This window comes from Colias eurytheme, chromosome 27 (assembly GCF_061535395.1).
Source record: "Colias eurytheme isolate Ceu_HAF_F1 chromosome 27, ilColEury1 Martin Lab GWU primary, whole genome shotgun sequence".
Classification (NCBI taxonomy): domain Eukaryota; kingdom Metazoa; phylum Arthropoda; class Insecta; order Lepidoptera; family Pieridae; genus Colias; species Colias eurytheme.
This window is the reverse complement of record NC_143006.1, coordinates 5,614,057-5,638,631: the sequence shown is the minus strand read 5'-3', so window position 1 is coordinate 5,638,631 and position 24,575 is coordinate 5,614,057. Positions and strand designations below refer to the sequence as shown.

At 34.0% G+C, this 24,575-nt stretch overlaps 1 protein-coding gene across 1 annotated transcript; it reads right to left on the bottom strand.

Moving 5' to 3' along the window:
* Nucleotides 1-6,763: 6,763 nt before the first annotated feature.
* LOC149896921 (transmembrane channel-like protein 7) lies at nucleotides 6,764-24,398 on the bottom strand. Its single transcript, XM_090117300.1, has 5 exons — nucleotides 24,207-24,398; nucleotides 16,693-16,880; nucleotides 15,978-16,085; nucleotides 10,459-10,559; nucleotides 6,764-9,196 (listed from the first exon to the last, which is right to left on the bottom strand). The coding sequence occupies exons 2-5, from the start codon at nucleotides 16,865-16,867 to the stop codon at nucleotides 7,217-7,219; spliced, it is 2,364 nt and encodes a 787-aa protein (XP_089973426.1). The 5' UTR covers nucleotides 16,868-16,880; nucleotides 24,207-24,398; the 3' UTR covers nucleotides 6,764-7,216.
* Nucleotides 24,399-24,575: the final 177 nt, after the last annotated feature.

Below are 24,575 nucleotides of genomic sequence, written 5' to 3'. Positions count from 1 at the left end.
CTACAAATGTGTACATTTTGATGACTAACATTTTTCTTATAACTTCAGCTATCTGCTAGCAAAATCCCTCAAAATCGGTCCAGCCCTTTCGTAGATCATTTAAAGTTTTATCTTAAATCATTGTTATGTTATATGCCATAAAGTCTTTTAACATTGCATACATTTTAATTTATTTATTTGTGTATCACTACATAGATATTTAATTTTGTATTTTTTCAGATGGTATTTCTTACTACAAGCGAAGTCTATTAATTAATTTTAATTTTTATTATAAGTCAAAGATTTGTTTTCTGTTTAGATGATTTTATATAACGGCCTTACTTATAAAAAGTTAAACAATGGATAAATTTCTACCATTTTCTACCATAGCTGTGTCCTGCTCTTGCTCACATGAAACGTCAATCATAAAAACAAGACAGGTTATTGCAATAACTAATCCATTGAATAGGGAATGGGTAACATTTTATTAGTAAGACCGTAAGAGTAAATTTTTTGTTGTCTTTTAATACAGGGTGTTCCAAAATTCACGCAATATTTAAAATAGAGCTTTTTAGAAATTATTATTCCAATTTATTACATAAGTAATTGTTATATTGTCATTAGAAGTTAAATTTTGGGACACTTATATTTTGTTATATCTGGGACCAATAATAATTTAATACAAATATAAGTATAGTACGATTAACGAAAGATGATCACAAATGGCGGCCGTCTGCGCACTTACACTCATGAAAAAAGACATACAAAATAATATTTTAATGTTTTTTAAATAATTTGTGTAATGTTATAAACGCTGGTTATGCAAAACCAAAAAAGACGTGTGTCACTCGGGGACTGCCGCGGTAAAGCTATTGCATGCTATGCCTTCAAGCCACACCTCCGCGCCCGTCCCCGTGGGGAGCGTGAGGTTTTTCGTTACGGAATTTCTCGATTCGGTCCCCGCGCTCAAGGCCCGCGATAGAAGCTATGCAATAGCTTAAAAGTCTTTTCTTCATGAGTGTGACGCAGACGGCCGCCATTTGTGGTCACTTTCGTTAATCGTACTGTACATATGTACTATAAAAATGTCAGAAACTAGAAAAAGTAAAATTATTGTGTATTTAAGTTATTATGAATCATTTTTGGGATCAAAGTAAACATTTTGTTTGAAAAATCTTTCACACTTACGTATTGATTAATAATAAAACAGGGTATTGAAAAATATTCACGAAACAAAATTTATATTTGTACTGAAGTTGAAAGCACATCGAATTTTTACTATATAGTAAGTTTAATATTATATTTTAAACTATTTTAGAAATTTATCGTCAAATTTTTGTGTAAGTACTATAATTATTAATATTGTAAAAGAGGAAAAGTTATGTAAAAGCTTGATTTAATAGAAAAATTAATAAAAATAGTACAAATATTATATCTAAGGGCTGATTTATCAATTCTTGGTTAAAATTTATTCGTCGAATAGCGTATAACTACCATAGTTATGATTGAAAAATCGGCCCTAAATGTATAAGATCCTATTTCTGAAGAAAGAATAGAAATTAATATATAACCCGAGTAAAGCAAGGGCCTATAATATGTATTTATATCTATTAGTTAAGAAATACAAATTTGTATTTCAAAACGTTGAAAATGTAAATGTTTAAAGAATATATTAAATAGTAATTTAGTTTTGTATTTTGAATACGAAGTTTATTAATAAATGATTAAAAATATTTTGTGTTTTATTTTATTCTTCCCTATTTATAAGTATAAGTAGGTATAAGTAGGTGGGAGATAATTTTATTACACAACAAAATACTATACAGGAGACATCATTAAATTATCTTCATAAAGTTACCTATATGAAAAAATAATTTACTTCGATAAACATTCGTTTTTTTTTCATGAAAAAGGTCACACATCTCAGATTCACATGAAACATTATTTCTATCATTCATCAGAAAAACAAGAGTAGATTTTTAAACATACAGTGCACACTGACAGACACAATAAGGATAAAAATGAAAAAAAGAAAAAAAAAAAACACGCACACGCTGAAATCGCACGCAGTACTATCTCATTAATTTACAATCGCAGACAAATTCTATAATATTGCCGATTAAAAACACTCGCAGTAATGTATCATGCAAAAATTTACTTTCTCAAATCTCCGTTTTAAATTTTGGTTCTTGCCTAACCTGATCAAAAATTCCTGATTCCGAATTCTTTCTGCGTTTGTTAACAGGTGACGACGCCAAAATCATACTACATATTTGCCTTCGACTGTAAATATATGAGATATTGCGTACGATTTGAACGCACTCATTCAGGGAACTACAAAATTTCTGCCTGACTTTTAAACACATTTCGCTTCTTTTTTTGCAAGAGCGCGTGTGTGTCGTGTATTGAATGCACTATACCACTGCACCTGATCTGAAATTTTGCAGTACGGCCGGATCGGTTTGTAGTCGCAAAATCGAATTTGAACTTCAGCAAGATTCTCTTTTGCCGTGTCTTGAAACTGAATGCATTTGTGAACGCTTTCATTGAAATACCTGTACCACTAAACCGAATCCTGCAAAACACCGATTCTGTATAAAAAACAACGACATCGTTTGAACGTAGGGCTCTGGGTAGGGTGAGTAGCTGTGGTCATAATGAGTAGCGTGATAGCTGTTGAAATGCCAATAAAATAAATAAATGAGAATCAGATTCTGTTTTGTTTAATTTCATTTTACAGACTGAACCATTCGTTTAAAAGCAACATGACACAATATTGTGTTGTTGAATTTTAACATGCTAGAAACTAATATTTTTTATGGGAATGGTTTCATACAAGTACAATTAGTTAAGGATTTTTTGTAAAAAGTCAATTCTTTGGCTGAACCGAATTTTTAAATGAGTAGATACCTACTGGAATGTTTGAGACATAGGCTAGCTTAAAATTATAGTTGGTTTTATTGAAAGCTTCCTAAAATAATGTCCTGGCGCATGTCTATGGTAGTTCTTGTTATAAAAATTGTGTATAGTTGTATTTTTTACTATTCTAATTTCTACGGCTCCCTAATTATTCAACTTATATGGTACATGTAACTTGTGATATTAGTTTGATTCTGTAGTTTGTTAGTTTTTGTCACCAAGTAATGAGCCGCACAGTATTGTGATATTTTTATGTTTGGTAATCAGTTTATGTGTGGTATTTATATGTTGAGGAAAATAAATTCTTTCTTCCCTTCTTGTTGAATGTGTAAAAATGAAATGGTCTTTAAAGACTTTTCTTAGGTAGGTATAGTATATATATATTAGTTCAACGCTTCACGTGAACATGTGACAATAACTAAAATTAGGTATCGACGAAAATAAAACAGCAAAATTTTCTACACTCATTTATTTCACAATATAAATATATTATATAATAATTAGTACTGGCAGTGTCGCACCTGTTACAATTTTTCAAATAAATATTTCATGCTGCAACATTTTTAAACTTGTCCAATACATTCTAACCGTTTTTTTTTTAAATTAACAAAATAATGTGACACTGGTTTTGACCGATACATAAATTAGAGTTGCCACAAAAAAAAAATCATAGTTTTAACTCACTTTTAACTACATTTCTATTGCATTATTGGGTTAAATCTATAAATGCTAATAATACTACTTGTATCAAAACTATGGCAACTAGGATACAATTGGATATTTTGGCGTTTTCACATAAAAAGGTAATCTCAATAGTCGTTCGTCTGTTAAAATAATAACGAGACATTTTTAATAATAATGCGGTCAGTGAGATTTTTATTGGAATTGGTGTATTTGGATCTAAATTTTTATTTACAACTGCGTGTACCCAAAAAATTATACATAGTTTAGACTTTAGATGCATACAATTTGGAATCTTACTAAATTTTAAACAAAACTATACACAAGTTTTTTTAAAGAAAGATCATTTTAGCAAACGAACGAGATCTTCATAATAACAATAAATAATCTTATACTATATTTACTCTAACGGTTCTCTATATATTTTGCAGCCAACTGGTAAAATCCGCCGTTTCATGAATAGCCTAGTTTGTTAATTAAACGGCTTGTTCATAAATCACCTGAGTGATATGCAGCTTTTATATAGCGACGTATCGATTAAAATAATAAAGAGCCTAGGCTATTTACCAAACGACTGATTTAACCAATTGACTGCGACATTTTATAAACGTATTAATCCGCCATATTGAATATGCTATCTCATTCATTCTGCTTAAAACTGACATTAGAGTGAAAGAGACAACAATAGCGATTCAATACATATTTCGAACCGTAAACTTATAATTATTTGTGACAAGAATAATATAAATGAATAAAAAAGGACGCGTGAGCATTTAATTTCATTTCAGTCTAGGAACTTTGGATCAAATAAATTGGAATAAAGGAAGACATTTACAAACATTTCATAAGACAATCAGGTAAACGTGTGAGATCACTAATCTAAAAAAGGCTTTAGATAGAGAATATTATAGACTTGTATTTAATTAAAAAATAATTTAATTTTTGGCAAAATGTATAAAAAAATGTGATGCTTTTTGAAGGCACATATTAATTTATTTCTATATTAAAAAAAATACGTGTGACACTCGAGGACTGCCGCGGTAAAGCTATTGTATAGCATCGCATCACTGTGCCGGTTGGAGTGGGAGGTGTTAGGTTTTTTTTCGTTACGAAATTTTTACATTCGGTTGCTGCGCTCAAAGTCTGAGATAAAAGCTATGCAATAGCGTAAAAATTCAATTTTTCGTAAGCCTGTGTGTGTGTGTGAGTAGGAGCGATTATTATCAGCCAATGGTTGGCTAAAATGTTTTTCTAATAGTGCATTTACATCAAACGAATGCTCATTCTAACCCCACTATGTCAAATTATTTTAGTGTAAACAGGTGTAGGGCATTATTTTGTTCTTAATGCGTTCGAAAAGATTATATGCAATGTTCTCAAAATGAACAACATTGAATACGAGTGAAAAGATCACGAAATAATGTACTTGCTCTAGCTTTAGCTCTATGTTCGTTAGATGTAAATGCACTGGATTAACTGACTAAAGAATTATAGATTTTTTACAAGTTACAATAAATTGCTGTGGAAAATTAAATTTTAGTAGAGATGATCTAAAACTGAACGCCCCTCCACTAAACCTAATTGTTTCAATGTGTGAGAGCAAATAATTATTGAACCACTTTATCTGTGTGCGTGCGGCGATTCTACAGCAAACTTTGACGTTTATCGGGCGATCAGTTCAGTTGCCTAGCATTAATATGGCATATGGCATTTATGCACTAGTTGGCCAACTGGTCCGGTTTTTCTTTTATTCGTGTCTAGCTGGCGACTGAACGACCAATGAGGCAGACCAATTTGTGTGTATTGCGTCTATACACCTACTTTGAGAGCGTAAACACAGTGGAGGGGCGTTCAGTTTTAGATTAGATCATCTCTAACATATTATAGCGAGCTTTAGAAACTTAATAACTTTGTAGTTAAAACAAAAAGAGCAGAATTTAGATATTTTGTATTTTTTTGTCTATGATATTCTCTATCTATTCATAGCGAATTGAAAAAGTCTAAATAAAGTTGTATAATTGACCTATTTTTTCTAATTGGACAAGACTGGAATGCGTAGTCGCAAAAAACTAAAAATACAAGATAAAAATAATAATTGTGCTAAAGAGTTCTATTACATTGTCATTATACAGGGTTACTTGTAAAACACCAGCAACCTCGCAGGACATGATAGCTAACATTATCTTTATATATAAAATTCTCGTGTCACAATGTTAGTCTGCATACTCCTCCGAAACGGGTGGACCGATTCTCATGAAATTTTCTGTGCATATCGGGTAAGTCTGAGAATCGGCCAACATCTATTTTTCATATGTACCACGGGCGAAGCCGGGGCGGGCCGCTAGTCTTATATATAAAATTCTCGTGTCACAATGTTAGTCTGCATACTCCTCCGAAACGGGTGGACCGATTCTCATGAAATTTTCTGTGCATATCGGGTAAGTCTGAGAATCGGCCAACATCTATTTTTCATATGTACCACGGGCGAAGCCGGGGCGGACCGCTAGTAAGTACATAACATTTGTTCTACGACTATTGGCATAACGAAATAAATTATTTTTTAAGCTTTTATTGTACTCTCCTAACATTTGTAAGTCTATGTTCTAATCATCGTCGATTGGACGACGCTTCTTCCCCCTCTCGTTCGCTTTACGTATTTTTTGGGATGCGCGTAGAGTTTATAATATTCAAACGGAAAATTAAATGAATATTTATTTTTGTTTGAAAATAAAATCTAACAAATTATCAAAAGTCGTAGAACAAATGTTGTTATGATGTTAGTTATCTTGTCCTGCGAGGTTGCCGGTGTTTTACAAGTAACCCTTTATAAAAAAGTCATATTTATACATATTTATATTTTTTACTTATATCTAATACACAACACAAACTTAATACATGCAATAATTACACTATTGTAAAATAAATAGGTTTTAATAATCTACTTTTTAAATTAATATAAGAAAAATTGTAAATTTATTTTATACCTGTATAATAAAAGGGATTACATATTGTGCTAGTAAATAAATTTATGGTATGAATAATTTAAATGCAGTAATTATTTAAAAAATTGTATATATACGAATATTTCAAGATTACAACAATCAGATATTAAAAAAAATCAAATTCGAATAATTATCAATAAATTGATGGGTGGATTTGATGGGTGTTAAATAAATTGTTTTTTTTTGCATTTTAGTTTATACTGTGATTGTTTTTTTTTCTATTTTGCACCTATATATTTATACACTAACTACGAATTTTATGTGACGTCATAGATTTACAATACATTACATTTATATAATCCATTTTACATGGAGTATAATAATATTACACAAATTTTTACAATGTTGACAGAATCTCATATTTATGGCAAATTACAAATGTGATTAATTTTGAGCAAAAATCCATACAAATTTATTGGCAGCCTTTTTTGACACTTTTTTTATAAACTCCACTATGTGCGACAAATAAAAAAAAGGTATTTTATTCGCTAGCAGCAATTAAACAGTACCATAAACTACGATTTATCGTAACTATTTTTTAAATGGCAATGTTTTATAGCAAATGAATAATGGCGCGAAAGAACTGTCAACGTCACTTTGACAAGCTGCCAACAGATGGCATTACCCGTTTTCATTTACCGCGAACTATTTTGTATCGAAGAATCGTCATCAGCGAAACTAGCTCTATTCCGTCTATCGCATCTTTTTTGGTGCTGCCGAATAAACGCGCTAAGTCGATTCAACAAAAACTGTTTATCGTGACCTTCTAATACCAATTGATTTTTCAAAACTGTCACCATATGCCTATTAGCTGTCGCTACCGCCCAATAATAATACAAAAATATCAATAAAACCGCAAAAGCCGGCACCGCGAACGTCGACGTGCCCAAAAGGAATATCGTCTCTCGAATAATGTTCGGAAACGTCTCGAACGTTAGCACAACGTACTCCCATACAGTTGTATACCCTCTAAAGGGTCCACAGTTTATGGAGGGCATTAATTCCGCGATAGAATACGCGACTGGGGCTATAGATATTACGAAACCAAGTAGTAGAACCGACATGAAAAGTGACTTTGATTTTGACGCTTTGTACACTATGGGCGAGGGAGTGCTATTTACTAAACACGCGAACTTTTTCACGTAGAATATTAAAAAGCAGAAAATAGTCCCCATTATTGGTAGGAACGGACAGAAAAACGCACCCATCCATATAATAGTCTGTACGTACACGATATCTAACACATGCTTTGGCAGATAGAAGTCTTGAGTCCCGATAATTTTTAAGCAAGTGCTATGCGAATGTCTCGCTATGAACGACCTTGGGAAGTTAATGAAAAACGTCATCACAAATTGCACAGCAAAATCTGTGAGGATCAGTTTGTACAATTGCTGACCGACATAGGTTTCCCAGCATTCGAGACGGTTGTCGTCAGTAAATACTGAGCAAGTCACGCGATTCGGGTCAGTCACTTGTATGTAGATCTGACTGAGCAATACTGCGAATGAAGACAGTCGCAGCAAGACAGTTCTCAGCAAGGAAATCAATATTACGTGCGAGGGATTATAGTTTTCATACTTAATGAGGTGTCCAAATATTTCTGGGACTATTAAATTTAGCCCCACTATGCATATAAATGGAAGGAATTCCAGAAAAGTGTTCTGGAACCTTCCAAACGTGTAGTTTTCTCTATACAGACCTAGGGTAAGCCTTTCCGCGCTTCTATTAACGTACTCGCTTTGAGATATCTGTTCGTCTAGCATATCTAGGGAATAATTGAACGTAAAATAAATCAAAACACCGGACGCAACTAATATTATGAGCACTAGAATATTGACTAGCAAGCGTCGTAAATGCATCAAGATATGGCTCTCTTTACTACGCAGTTGTTTCTCTTCGTTGAACCTTTCTTCTTCCAAGCACCCTTTTATTTCATTATACAGGGCTTTGTGTTTTATTTTGGCAGATTTTTCATTGTGAATACAGAAGTCCCAGCCTCCGAAAACTAAATTACAATACATGTAGAACTGCCCTTCACTTTCGACCAACCTTTCTTTGAAGCCCTTTGCCCCGGTTTTCACTATAGCTATTAAGGAAAAAAGTGCCCAAGATATTGGCACTAGAATATATGCCATCGGCATATTATAGAACATTTTGGCCTCCCATAAGTTTCTTAAAAAATACGAATATATCTGATTACTGTACACCCCGTAGAACAATATTGTTCTCTCCATGCTCCCGGTTCCCTGAATTAAATCTAACATCACATTATTTCTCGTCACATTTCTGCTAAAATACGCCTCAGAACAACATATGGTCGAATTATTGTAATCTTCAGTGCAAATTAGGGTGTTTTCGACTAGCAACACTTTGGGTAAAATTAGGAAGAAAATTACGAATAGAGATATGGCAATGTTTAGGAAAAATAGCCATCGTAAGAAGAGGAAATACGCGACAACCCCTGTACCGAATTTCCCCTCGATTTCCCGTAACGCGGATTGCCATAATTCCAATTTTCCCATGATTTCGGCGAAATTAATCCTAAATCGATGCCAGACTTTCCTTTGACGCCATTGAAGTTGCTCGAAACCTTGTAGGCGTAGTTTTGTTGCATTCTGAAAACAAATATGTATTTTTTATTTATTATTATCAACCATCAAGAAATGTTACATAAAAATTATTTTCCTTATATGCTGTTACTAGCGACCCGCCCCAGCTTCGCACGGGTGCAATGCTGATACTAAATACACTACAGAAAAACTGTGAACTTTGTATATAAAAACATAGCTGCCCGCTCCGGCTTCGCACGGGTATAAAATATTATATAGCCGGGTGGCCGGCCGGTACCGCCGCAAACGCTACGTCCCGCAATTTTTAAATCTGTAATATCTTCGAAAATATTCACTTAAATCATACGGTGTAAAGGGCCATATAGATCTATATTAAATGAACAATGTATTCAAGGTATTTAATTGGTTAAGGATTAATGCTGTATTGGTTAAAATCGCTTCGAAAATTAGCTATTATTTGTCGTAAAAAGTAAAGGACAAAAAAAAGTTATTGTGGGTTATCCATAAGAGATAGACATATACCATCGCGGACTTTTCTGTAGACCTTTTTAATGTGTATAATACTTAGTACATTATTTTGATAAAACTCGAAGGGTTCAGCCTGCGTTTGCAATGTAAGCGGAAAAAATGTAATTTTTTACGACATCACATTAGAAACCTCAAAAATAACAGTACTTCTCCACTATTTAATGGATGTTGTTATACATATAAACCTTCCTCTTGAATCACTCTATCTATTAAAAAAAACCGCATCAAAATCCGTTGCGTAGTTTCAAAAATTTAAGCGTACAAAGGGACATAGGGACATAGGGACAGTGAATGCGACTTTGTTTTATACTATGTAGTGATATATTTAGCTTGCATGGTTTATTCCAATAAATTAAATACGGCTATACCGATTCAGATGAAACTCATTACACAGTTTTAACCACTGTGATTTATAACGATTTTGCTATATAATATTAAACTCAAGTAAAATATCTGTTATATTTAATCTTTAACGAAGTTACTTAATATTGTATTAACTATTTGTGTTAATTGTATATGAAATCTAAACTAATATTATAAAGCTGAAGAGTTTGTTTGTTTGAACGCGCTAATATCAGGAACTACTGGTCCGATTTGAAAAATTCTTTCAGTGTTAGATAGCCCATTTATCGAGGAAGGCTATAGGCTATATATCATCACGCTAAGACCAACAGGAGCGGAGCAATGCGGGTGAAACCGCGAGCGCAGCTAGTATATTATAAAATAATTAAAACTTAAACTTAAATGTCTTTTACTTAACTCAAACTCAAGTAACATACCTGAAGTCTAGCCTTAAGGTCTCGCTTTTGGTGCATCGGTACCGGCATAGCTTTGATCTGCATAATTTCTTCCCAGGTCCGTTCTTCGTTCGACAGGTTTTCTGAAATTAAAAATATATAATTTAACAGGCTATTTACGTTTCTATATTAAATAGAGATGAAGAGATTGGTTGGTTTACTTATATTGTAAGTATCTTATTTTTAATCAACTTCATCGAATGTAAAACGCCAAAATTGCATAGTATTTTATTAGTATAACTAGCGGTCCGCCCCGGCTTCGCCCGTGGTACTTACGTTTTCTCTACATAAAAACCATCCTCGTACTTCAAGGAATATAATAAAAAAAGAATTATCGAAATCGGTTCAGCCGATCTCGAGTTATGCGCTTACCAACACATTTTGCGATTCATTTTTATATATAAGATTTATTAGTATAATATAAACTACGACCGCTTCCTTGGTACAGTGGTTGACGCGTGAGCGTAGCACCGAGGGGTCCTGGGTTCGATTCCCGGTGGAGACGATGAAAAAAAATGTCTCGGTCTGGCAGGACACAGTAGGCTGATCACCTACTTGTCCCTAAAGAAGATCGATCAGTGAAACAGATGTATGGATAATGCATCTGCCCCTTACCCCACTAGGGGACACGGGACTTCACTTTATTATATAAACTAGCATATTATATCCAACTAAAATCAGCGTAATTTTTCCTACTAATTTTTTAACGTTCATCTTTTTGGCAAAAACAGTTGAATCTATGTGAAACTTTGTATAGAGAATTAGAGATAGATATAGTCGGGATAGTCACGTAGCAATGAATGTATATTATGTTAGAAGTAAGATTAATCCCTACTAATATTATAAATGCGAAAGTAACTCTGTCTGTCTGTCTGTTACGCTTTCCCGCTTAAACCTCTCAACCGATTTTGATGAAATTTGGCACAGACAATCTTTAGACCCTGAGTAAGAACATAGGCTACCTTTTATCAAAACACCACGCGGGCGAAGCCGCGGGCGGAAGTTAGTAGTTAATCATTAAAATATTCGAGTTTTTTCTACCTTTCATATAAATTTTTGAGTTTTTATTGTGATTAAATAACTTTAAACAAATCAATTTCACATACTAACTACTTATATACTCATTGAGACCACATAGATTTTTAATTTCATCATTTAAATTTAATCAAAACCTATTTTTCAGTATGGAGACCGTATTTATTTGTGTCCCTTCGTCCAGCATACTCACCATGGAATCCTGATATTTCATGAATGTCAAAAAACTGTTCTGAAATAGTGCTAAATAGTGCCCAAAGGAAAAAAATAGTGCTCTTGTACTTGCGAAGTTATAGCCATAGTTCGATGAGTATGCTGGACGAAGGTTTCGCCCAGCATACTCACCTCCGTCCAGAGAATCTGTATACGCTTCAAACATAATTCATACTTCAAAATATAGTTCCCAAATAGTGCCAAACGGTGCCCAAAAAGAAAAAACAGTGCTCGAATAACTTCGGAGTTACAGGCTTCGTTCAGTGAGTATGCTGGGCGTAGGTTCTAGAAGTAGGCGTAGAACCTACGCCCAGCATACTCACCTCAGTGCGCGAATATCGAACGAGCTATAGGTACAATTTACGTCTCAAAAAATTGTGCTTGAAATAGTGCCCAATATCAGTCCAATTTTTGCTTGACTTTTGACCTAGAAAACCATTAAATTTGATTGTAAACTTCTACATACATTACATTGAGTACAGTCGAATACAATATTATTAACTTTCTTTCTAACAATTTTTGTCTTGTGTAAATTATTAATTGTCTATGTAAGGGAGTATTTACTTTAGAATCGCAATATTATTAATTACACATTATTTTAATAATGCTTTATAATAATATGATTAAGCCTTCGCGCGTCGCATGGGACCCCGGTAGCTAGGAACAATGATTTTATATATTTTGTCTAGATCACGGCGCTTGAAGGATTAAGATATCAAATGAAGTAAATCATGCATGAAAAATAAAGTTGCTGTTATTAATGCTTACATTACAACTGACAAAATTATTCAAAATAATCATTTTCCGGATCAAGGACGGTACCACAACGTTTACGGAATTGACCTGTATTCCTCATGTGATAAAGTTCAATATAGTGTGGCAGTAATGGATGCACGTACGGTCAATAGGTATGGGGCTTACGACGCGCGGCGCCCGCGACGCAAATGAATATGTTTATGTTTAAATACTAGATGGCGCTGCCCTAACATCTTACGATTATTAGACAAGACTGATCTGTATTTTGAAGGTGATAAGGGTCCATTTTGTGTCACAAAGCAATCGAAACGAACAAGCGCTTCGCAGTTTCTTTGTTTGTTTACTTCGTCGCACATCATTATAATAACGCCGGCTTTTGAGATTGACTACATAGTGGGTTGCAAAACCAAACAATGTGTTGGTGATGTCATTATTTACCTATATAAAATTGTGTATCTAGTACGTAATCAATATAGGAGCTGCACCCAAATCAGTAAGTATATTTCAATTTATAATAGTATATTTTAGAAAGTTTTACCAATATTTGGCTAAACATTTTTTTATAATATGTATATTATATACAATATTAAAACTACAATTTTTTCTATTTACATTGATTATATTATGAATGTTAACAAAAGCTGTGAACTAGTTAACTAGAATTCTGATTACTTTGGCCCTTTAAATAGTAATAAATAACGTAAGTAATTAAAAATGTTTTTTATTGCTAAACCTTTCATTGATGAAACTATTGGAAAGAGTTTTAAAAATTTGTATAACTATGTCACAGTACTAGTTTTGACTGGTTATAAGTTTTGCCTGCAACATATATACAAAAAGAAACTGTATAGTTTCCTTTTTACAATTTTTCAAGATATTAATTTATTGGCTGCAAATGACTGTTTTTATTCAGACAAACACACAATGCAATGAAGTAATAGACTTCATTTACGCTTAAAGTTTCATTCATTTATTATTATTTATAAAATATATAATAATGCATTTAATCGAAAGTTATGACATGTGAGAAAATACCATAATTATTTCCAATAACATGAAGTCTACAATTAGAAAGTTTAATATTTTTGTCCAAAAACATGTGTCGACGACTGTACCCCATTTTACGTTAGTATGTAGAAGTTTACATTAAAATTTAATGGTTTTCTAAGTCAAAAGTCAAGCAAAAATTGGACTGATATTGGGCACTATTTCAAGCACAATTTTTTGAGACGTAAATTATACCTATAGCTCGTTCGATATTCGCGCACTGAGGTGAGTATGCTGGGCGTAGAACCTACGCCCAGCATACTCACTGAACGAAGCCTATAACTCCGAAGTTATTCGAGCACTGTTTTTTCTTTTTGGGCACCGTTTGGCACTATTTGGGAACTATTTTTTGAAGTATGAATTATGTTTGAAGCGTATACAGATTCTCCGGACGGAGGTGAGTATGCTGGGCGAAACCTTCGTCCAGCATACTCATCGAACTATGGCTATAACTTCGCAAGTACAAGAGCACTATTTTTTTCCTTTGGGCTAGTGCCCAAAGGAAAAAAATAGTGCTAAATAGTTTTAGCACTATTTCAGAACAGTTTTTTGACATTCATGAAATATCAGGATTCCATGGTGAGTATGCTGGACGAAGGGACACATTTATTTTGTAAATGAAGTCATTTAAATAGTGAAGTCCCATGTCCCCTAGTGAGGTAAGGGGCAGATGCATTATACATCTGTTTCACTGATCGATTTTCTTTAGGGACAAGTAGGTGATCAGCTTTCTGTGTCCTGCCAGACCGAGACATTTTTTTTTCGTCTCCACCGGGAATCGAACCAAGGACCCCCTCGGTGCTACGTACGTCAAAGTCATTTAAATAAATAGTTTCAAAATACTTTTAAAATGTATGTTTATGAAAGGTAAGAGCAAAAATGTTCGTATTTATTATTTCTATATCTATAATGTTTATAAAGACATACCCATTGTCAATCACGATAAAGACCAAATTAAGACGAATTTAACATTTAAAAACATAACGCTCCTTCCGCAGTCGGTTAATAATAGTTTTTCTCACATCATAACACGTGTTTTAACTGTTAATACTGAAGTAAAACTAACAGTTTTTCATTAAATTAACTGCTTGTAATTAGAGTCAGTTATGGGGCGATATCGGTCAATGTACCTACGCAGTTTTGGAGTTCCGTAATTATAAATGAATTTCAATAATAATAAACACACTTTATTTAGATTCTATACTAATATTATTTTTTCAAGAATTTTCTATACTTATAATATTATATTATAAAGAGGAAAGGTTTGTAATTATGTATGTATGTATGGTTTTTACGCATAGCTGGACCGATTTCAAAAATTCTTTCACCATTAGAAAGCTGCATCTTCACTGAGCAACATAGGCTATATGCATTTTCAAAAAAAATTAGAGATCCTTACCAAAAATGTAATAATGTAACCCAAAATGTAAAAAATTCCTTTATAAAAATTCTGTTATCGCGTGCGCTGCGGAATCTATTCCTGGAAGTCCGAGGATGGTTCTTATGAAAAAAAAACGTAAACATGTAGGTACCACGGCCGAAGCCGGGGCGCACCGCTCGTAGCTAAAAACTACCCGACCTATTTTATAAGTGCATTTACCAGTAGAATCGACATCTTTACTTTACGAAGAAATAGTAGGATACATATTTTTTTTATCCTGATTTTTGTTAGTAAGTTTTATTAATTCTGATAGATGGCGCTATATCAAAAATGTTACATTGAAAATAATCAAACTTTTTGCTAAATTATTTTGACCATGTGGTCGAAGCCGCGGGTAACAGCTAGTTTTTTTGAAGTGAAACTTCTTTATCGGGGTTGGAAAAAATTTTGTGTAACATTTTTTCGCTACGCGTGACATTTTTCCGTTACGCGCCATGTTTTTCTTATCCCTACCACGCGTGATTCGACGTATTTCTGTAAAGTTGCATATAGTTAACTATTTTTTGAAAAATAAGGTCATAAAGAAGTTTCACTTCTTACGTGTGTACACTAGTACACGCACACATTTTTGAAGTGAAACTTCTTTATCGGGGTTGGACAAAAATTTAGTGTAACATTTTTGCGTTACGCCGTACGCGTGACATTTTTGCGTTACGCCGTACGCGTGTCATTTTTGCGTTACGCCATACTCGTGACATTTTTAAGGTCATAAAGAAGTTTCACTTCTTACTTGTGTACTCCAGTACACGCATACTTTTTTTTATTTTAACCGTTGACTATGAGCAACTAGACTCACAATAGTCTATTAAAAGGTCGTCAATTGAAATTAACAACTTATTATGTGGCATTAATAATCAGTGTATTGTATCGCTTAGAAAACTCTGCCTTATACGCACCTATGCAGAGTTTTGCTTCGCATAATTATATTATTTTAATTATTTCTTCGAAGAGATAATTGTTCAACATGTTTCGCTTTGCATGCAAATATATGCTTACAATTTAAACTTACCAGACAAATCCGGTAACATGGACAAGTGTATATCCCGGCTTTGCATCGTGCGAGCGAACGTTGATTGTCGTCTCTCATTTTGGGATCTTGTGCGTTTTACTGTTGTCGCTGTAAGAATACAATTATAATATTAAGCTAGTTACATTGCTATATGATTTTAAATTCTACCAAAATTGGTACAGCAGTTTAGCAGTGACAGACAAGACAATCAGACTATAAGATTTTATAGTTATTATTTCTTATTTTAATTATTAAGACATTATTATTTTTTCATAAGATTGTGAGACTTAACTATAGATAAATAATAAAATTCACAGACTATTTAAAATGAACAAACTGTTGACCGTTTTTCAAGTGAACTACAAAATTGTAATTATATTTTCCTCTAATTTATTCACTTTCCTGTTTGAAGGTTAGATACTATTATTTTAATTTTAAGATTTTTTGTACATAAATAATAAATATTATAAATTTCTGTGTATGTATATACATACATAATTACATAATATAATAGTCAATCTGTAAGGCATAGACCAAAGCAATTGAACTTTTTGTATTCTCTTTGAATAGGTAACTAATATCTTCAAAAAAGAATTTTGTTAGTTAAGAGCAAGACACATTCACACACAAGACAAGACATTCCAATCACCGCCATTAAAATAGTAAAGTCTGAGCCAAAGCTAGTAAACCTATAGAAAAAAGGACAAAAACTTACTCCGAGCCTGTTTCGATGGCAGCAGTGTTGCCAACTTAGCCGCATCTGCTCTTTGCAAGTTATCGAATAACTCCTGCTCCCCCCCCGGGTACAGTTCCTGGTAGAACTCCCCCCCCGCCTCCTCCCACCCCTCGTGACGTTTCGACCGCTTGCTCTTCGAGTTGCCCCCTGACATTATGTCATTTTATCTGAAATAAAAACAAATATTAATTTAAAATCATTGTTTCAATTATGTATATGTACTTATATTAAAAATTTGAGGGGTATTTACAAAAAATCTTAGCGAGCGTGCAATAATCTCATTTATTTAGTCATTCAATTTGGCCATAATCGCCATCCTCACTGCTCTAACACCTTGGCCACGGACACCGGCGGCGCGACCGACGGCGCGACCGGCGGCGCGGCAAGTCGCGCGGCGCGGTAAGCATGCCACGGGCAGTTGCGTTCGCCGCCGCGACCAGTGTAGACGAGGAGACGAGATAGCTTTATCAAAGTTAGCTCGACGTTGTTTGGAGAGTAGCAGCTTTTTTGCTCAAGATTTAATGTTTGGAAGATATAGTGGAGTACACGAATTAAATAGAAATCGTGTTACAGACGGAGAATTCCACCAAAAATATGAAAAATATAGGCATGATGAAAAATTATGTTGCGGGTGGCTAGACTTCCAAATAGCTGGTCTAGCTAGAATTTCTGCAATAAAAGCTTCCGTCTCCATTTTCGCGAAAAAAAAAACAAACTATTTTAAATTAAGTTCGCTCCGGGAGTAGTCGCCGCGTCTGCCGCTCGACTCCGTGGCCTGCGCCGTAATAACTCATACATTTGTTTCGATCGCTAGTCGTGCCGCGCGATTCGCTCGGGGAAATTCGCCGGTCGTCTCGCTGGTCGCCGCTGCGCGTGGCATGCCCAGTACATTTCCATACATTTGATTCATTCGCAAGACGCGCCGCCAGTCGCGCCGCGCGAATTTTCGCTATAGCGAATTGTCCGTGGCCAGCACGTAATGGTCTCTTAGTAGTATACTAAGAAATTGGTATACTACCAATAGAATGGGTAAATACAGTTTCTTAATCACTACATAGTATAAAACAAAGTCGCTTTCTTTGTCCCTATGTCCCTTTGTATATGCTTAAATCTTTAAAACTACGCAACGGATTTTGATGCGGATTTTTTTAATAGATAGATTGATTCAAGAGGAAGGTTTTAGTATACAATTTATAAGGTTTTAGGCAAAGCGGGCGAAGCCGCGGGTGGTAAGCTAGTATACGTATATTATTTAATCATTTTTTCCAGAAAAACGTTCCATTAAATAAACATTAAAGACAACTCAATAATACACATAAAAATAACTCTCCTTCTGGCTTCAGAAAAAAACCGGAATTCGTTTTTAATAAAAAATTCAACGAGATAGCTCGCTTCCAAGAGTCAAGGTCACAATATCAGATTTGATTCACTTTGACTCATTACTCATTAGACGGCTTAAATTGTGCATCCATCTGCATCTTTACTAATATAAAACTGGAGTTTGTATGTTTGTACGCGCTAATGACGGGAACTACTCGTTAGGATTAATAATTTTTTTGAATTAGATAAATAAACATAACATACATGTACATAATACTTATAGTAACGTAAAGCGGAAGAGTTTGTTTGATTGTTTCGTTGAACGCAATGCATCTCAAGAACTACTCGAGCGATTTATATATTCTTTCACCAGGGAAAATATGCGGTGAAACTGCGAACTTTAGTAAATAATATTATATGTTTGTCACACGTGAACTGCCGAACGATTTTATTTTACAGATAAAGTTAAGTCCCAGGTACCCTAGTGGGGTAAGGGGCAGGCATTATACATCTGTTTCACTGATCGATTTTTCTTTAGGGACAAGTAGGTGATCAGCATGTGATCAGCCTTCTGTGTCCTACCAGACCGAGATTTTTTTTTTTCTTCGTCTCCACCGGGAATCGAACTAACCTCACCCGTTAACCACTATACCAAGGACTCAAAGGGGGCGGTCATTATTATTTTACAGATAGGTAGAATAGAATTGTATTAAATGACTTAATTTTAATCAGTAGTGAATAAAGATTTTCCAAAAAGAAAGAAGAAGTTTTTATTGTATCGTTTCTTTTGAATAACCTTATCTATTCCATTTAAAGGTTAGATATAACCTAGAATATAGTCTACTCCTCCTAATATTATAAATGCGAAAGTTTGTGAGGATGTGTGTGTGTGTGATTGATACTCTTTCACGCAAATACTACTGAACCGATTACAATGAAATTAATTTATCACACATAAAGAGGGTAACTTGGATTAACACATAGGATAGGTTTCATCCCGGAAATCCTACGGGAACGGGAACTACGCTGGTTTTTCTTTCAAAACGCAGGCGAAGCCGCGGGTGGAAAGCTAGTAATTCATAATTGTACTTTCTTTCACCTGTTAACCATAAGGTTCATTATTCCTCTATTTTTTTTTATTTATCAACTCGGGCGGATCCGCGGCGTAATCCTAGTACTCTCACAAACTAAAGCAAGGCATAGAATATTTTATAAGCACTGATCCGTTGAATGTAGGTGACCTGCTTTACCGGAAAACATATGACGACCCTTCGCGTGTTTTCAATATAAAAATAGTTTAACGAACATTGGTTTATTATTTACTAGCTTTCCGCCCGCGGCTTCGCCCGCATTTTGAAAGAAAAACCCGCATAGTTCCCGTTCCCGTGGGAATTCCGGGATAAAACCTATCCTATGTGTTAATCCAAGTTACCTTCTATATGTTTGCTAAATTTCATTGTAATCGGTTCAGTAGTATTTACGTGAAAGAGTAACAAACACACGCATACACATCATCACAAACATTTTTAATAATATTACTAGCGGTCCGCCCCGGCTTCACCCGGGGTACCTACATGTTTAAACTATCCTATCTCTCAAGTATGATCGAACTGCACATGGTGTTCGAATTTTATTATAATCGGTTAAGTGGTTTAGGAGTCCATTGAGGACAAACATTGTGACACGAGATTTATATACATATATTAAGATTATAGTAGGAGTAGGATAGGATAGGATAAGTAGGACTAGCTTTGCACACGCGGCTTCGCTCGCTTTAAAACTTGACATATCACTACATAGTATAAAACAAAGTCGCCTTCCGTTGTCTGTGTGTCTGTATGCTTAGATCTTTAAAATTACGTTCGTTCTGTAGGCGCGTTGAGAGTAAAATTTCAAGTCGCATCATGGCAATACCGTCACGTCATGGAGTAAGGCGACGATTTTAGTATCTTTGAATCTTGCCCAAGAAGTTTCACTTCTAACAAGTGTGCTCGGCACACACGCTCTTTTTTATACTACGTACGATATTTAAGTAGCCCCGGTTTTGTCTGGGTTAAACAAATTCATTAACCGGAAAGTATATCGTAAACTATTTGTGTGCCAAATTAACGTTCTGACGTTTTACGAAATTGGGTTAAAAATATCCAGAAATATTATTTTCACATTTCACAAAAAATCGATAGATATACCGTATGTATATTGTAAAAGATAACCATATCTGTGAGAATCTGATTTATTTCCTTTAATATTATTGATTATTATCATTGTATTGCACGCCTCATAAGCGAAGCGTTGAGGTGGGTACTACTGTCACTTCGCGCAAAACATCTGATTTTTCAAACTTAAAATGTCTTTATGTATCATACATTGCACTTGTAAGATAATACATACACACACATATTAAGAAAAAACACTATTTTTAACGTTCATGATATTTTTGATGTCATTTTTGTTATTTAAACTAGTTAAAAAACAGTTTAAAAAAGTTCTGTCTTGGACGTCCGTGTGTCTGTATGTGCGGATCCTTTTTCTTGTTAACACGATAGCGACCGAAATACTTTACTAATCGAGTCTTTTTTTTTCTCTTACGCTTGAGTATGCTCAGGAATAGAACCCTTTCATTTTTCAGGGTCTGATTCGATGTGGTTTAATTGTTATTAAAGAAACAAAAATAATAATTAATAAATATTTATTAAAAAAAAATTATGAGGCGTGCACTTTTGGATTTTCCAAATTATTTTATCTTATACTAGCTTCTCCGCGCGGTTTCTCCCCCGGTGCTCCACCCCTGTTGGTCGGAGCGTGATGATACATAGCCTATAACCTTCCTCGATAAATGGGCTATCAAACACCGGAATAATTTTTCAAATCGGACCAGTAGTTCCCGAGATTAGCGCGGTCAAACAAACTCTTCAGCTTTATAATATTAGTATAGAAGATTAAAATTCCTAGAAATTCTTATAATCTAATTACTATAAGTAAAATTATTATTTCCTGCTTTATAAGATTACATTTATTTAGAAATACATTTTTTATTTTAAACTTTGGCGCCAAAATTGACGTCACTTTTGCCCTATTCATGCATACAATAAAAAAAAATTCACACAAAAAATAACGGTAAATAACTTGATACGTAAAAACAACTGTACTTAAATAGAATTAACCTTGAAAGTAACAAACTTTTACATGTTTATTTTTGGTAATTTTGAACATTTGTAAAGAACAGGTGAATGTAACAAAAACAACTAGCTTTCTGCCCGCGGCTTCGCTCGCATTTTCAAAGAAAAACCGGCCAAGTGCGAGTCGGACTCGCGCACTAAGGGCTCCGTACAAACCTATTGTTTATTATGTTGTAACTTTAAAATTTATGTTTTTATAGGATCCTTTTTTTTCCTCTTGTGGTTCGGAACTCTAAAAAGAAAAATTATTTTCCAAGAAGAATGTTATCTAGTGCAAAATACATCAAAACTATTATATATTTCTTGGAAAACACAACATACTTTAATCATTATAAACACATAGATAACAGATAAACAAAATGGAATGTGATTAAGGAAAATGTACGCGTGTACTAGAGTACACACGTAAGAAGTGAAACTTCTTTATGACCTTAAAAATGTCACGAGTATGGCGTAACGCAAAAATGTCACGCGTACGGCGTAACGCAAAAATGTCACGCGTACGGCGTAACGCAAAAATGTTACACTATATTTTTGTCCAACCCCGATAAAGAAGTTTCACTTCAAAAATCTATAATATAAAAATTAATCGCAAAATGTGTTGGTAAGCGCATAACTCGAGAATGGCTGAACTGATTTTGTTATTCTTTTTTTTATAATATTCCTTGAAGTACAAGGATGGTTCTTATGGAGAGAAAACATAAACATGTACCGCGAGCCAAGCCGGGGCAGACCGCTAGTGTAATTATATATTTTACATGGCATAGCTGCAAGGTGTAGTTACTATATGCAGACTATTAATATTTTTTATACTACAACCAGCAATTTGCATGTGTCTTCTGCGTAATCACTACATAGTATAAAACAAAGTCGCTTTCTCTGTCCCTATGTAATATGTATGCTTAAATCTTAAAAACGATCCAACAGATTTTGATGCGGTTGTTTTTTAATAGATGAAGTGATTCAAGAGGAAGGATTTAGAATTTAGTTTATAATTTATTAGGCATGCAGTGGGCGAAGCCGTGGGCGGAAAGCTAGGAAAATAATTCAACATTACACTAACAATATCCCTACCAGTATAAAACAAATATGCTTTCTCTGTCCCTATGTCCCTATGTATGCTTAAATATTTAAGACAATGCAACATATTTTGATGCGTATTTTTAATAGATCAAGACTATGGCATATAATTTATTAAGTTTTAGAAAAAGCAGCCAAAGCCAGGGGCGACGGCTAGGTAATACAAAAACCATAGAAGCTATTTAAACATGCGGTTCATCAATAAATAATGATAAATTACTAAGAATTAAGTATTTTATTACGGTAAAACCCTTCTTATCTGATTTGCTGATATAAAATAATCTTCTAATTGCTTTATTGGCAATCTAAAATAGTTTACAGTATTTATTGTTCACTTCTAGTAAATTAAGAGCGTATACGCACTATGCAGCTACCCCAGACCGCACAGTGCGCATAGAAATGAATATTACGTACATAATTGTGCTTGCGGTCAGCCGGACGGCTACCCGCAATGCGGCTACCCGCATAGTGCGTATACGCTCTAAGATTATGCCTTTTCATAAAATACTTGCTGTCCCGGCAAACACTTAACCTTACTCTTCATCACTTAGGGGTATGAAAAATAGATGTTAGCCGATTCTCAGACCTACCCGATATGCACACAAAATTTCATGAGAATCGGTCCAGCCGTTTTGGAGGAGTATGGTAACTAACATTGTGACAGGGGAATTTTATATATTAGAAGTTCTACTAATATTATAAATGCGAATGATTGTGAGGATGGATGTATGTGTATGTATGTTTGTTACTCTTTCCGATAACAATGAAATTTAGCACACATATAGAAACACATAGGATAGGTTTTATCCCGGAAATCTCACGGGAACGGGAACTATGCGGGTTTTCTTTGAAAATGCAGGCTAAGTCGCGAGCGGAAAGCTAGTACAGTATAAAATTAAATGTTGTCAAAAAAGTAAACCTTACCTGTACAGAAATTAGTAAGGGCGTATTCAGAAAGAAAGCTTGAAACTTATAAGCGCTTATAAACGCTTATCGGCGCTTGTCATGTTCATTGTCTTGCTTGTCATATTTATATGAACATGACAAGCGCCGATAAGCGCTTATAAGTTTCAAGCTTTCTTTCTGAATACGCCCTAAGGGTTGACTTTTCAATAATGCTTAAAAGTTAAAACATATCCATTGAGGAAAGTAATACATAATACAATGAAAATATCTAATACATCTCTAATATCTAACAGAAAACATTTGTGAAATGCTTTATATAATATGATAAAAAAATGTTGTGTGGTTTTATGAAACCACGGTAAAAGTGAAACTTAGGCACAAAATTATCGTATTTGTACGATAATTATCGTACGGTTCGACCGTCACGCGACATGCGCTACACAGACCAAAAAGTTTGAGACCATGTAATAAACGTTTCACTTTAAATATTTCCTTGATGAATTTTAAACGAAGGATAGAAAAATCAGGCCTTATAGAATAAAAATTGGAATTGCAATGGACAAAATAGGAAACATTTTACGTAAATTGAATGTTCTAATTTACATAGTTCTATGAATGTTAATTAATGTATAAATTTCAAAGTAAACAAGTTTTTATTGACAGATGTCTTGATAAAATAATAACAGGCCCTTTGTCGATATAATATAGATGCTTTATTGTTACTTACATATTTATCGTGAATAGCGATAACGTTTGATTAATTGTTATTGTTTTTCCTCATAATTTGTTAGGTATTTTTTAAAACAACGTACAAAACTATAAAATAAAAATGTTTAGTTTTTTCGATTCAAATTAAGAATTCTATATTCAAATCGACGGCGATATTCTTTCATCTTCGTTTAAAAATAGTTTTTATACACTAAAGCCGGATACCGCGATCTTTCACTAAGAATTAGCCCGTTTTTCTAATTATTTTTCATTTCATAACAAACGGGATGCATTACTTACCTTCCAATTGTTGAAAAATCCAAATTTTCACAGAGTATAATGCACAAAGGAGTTCACTTCATAAAAATGATACATTATGATATTACGGGGTCTCTTATTTCTCACAACTAATTAATTCTTATTTATTGATACGGCCAACAAGAAATGTCGACCAAACCAAAATAATCCACAAGGAGTGGTGCTGTGCCGTGCGTTCTGAAATTCGCCCCAAATGTCAATTGTCATTAATGACAGCTTGACAAGTAAAGTATACGTGGGATAATTTGATTACATATTTTGATCATTTTATAGATGATCGAATTAAATTTATTCCTTTCTTCTAGTAAATGAAATTAATAGATCTCTGTTGTAATATCTAATTGCAAGCAG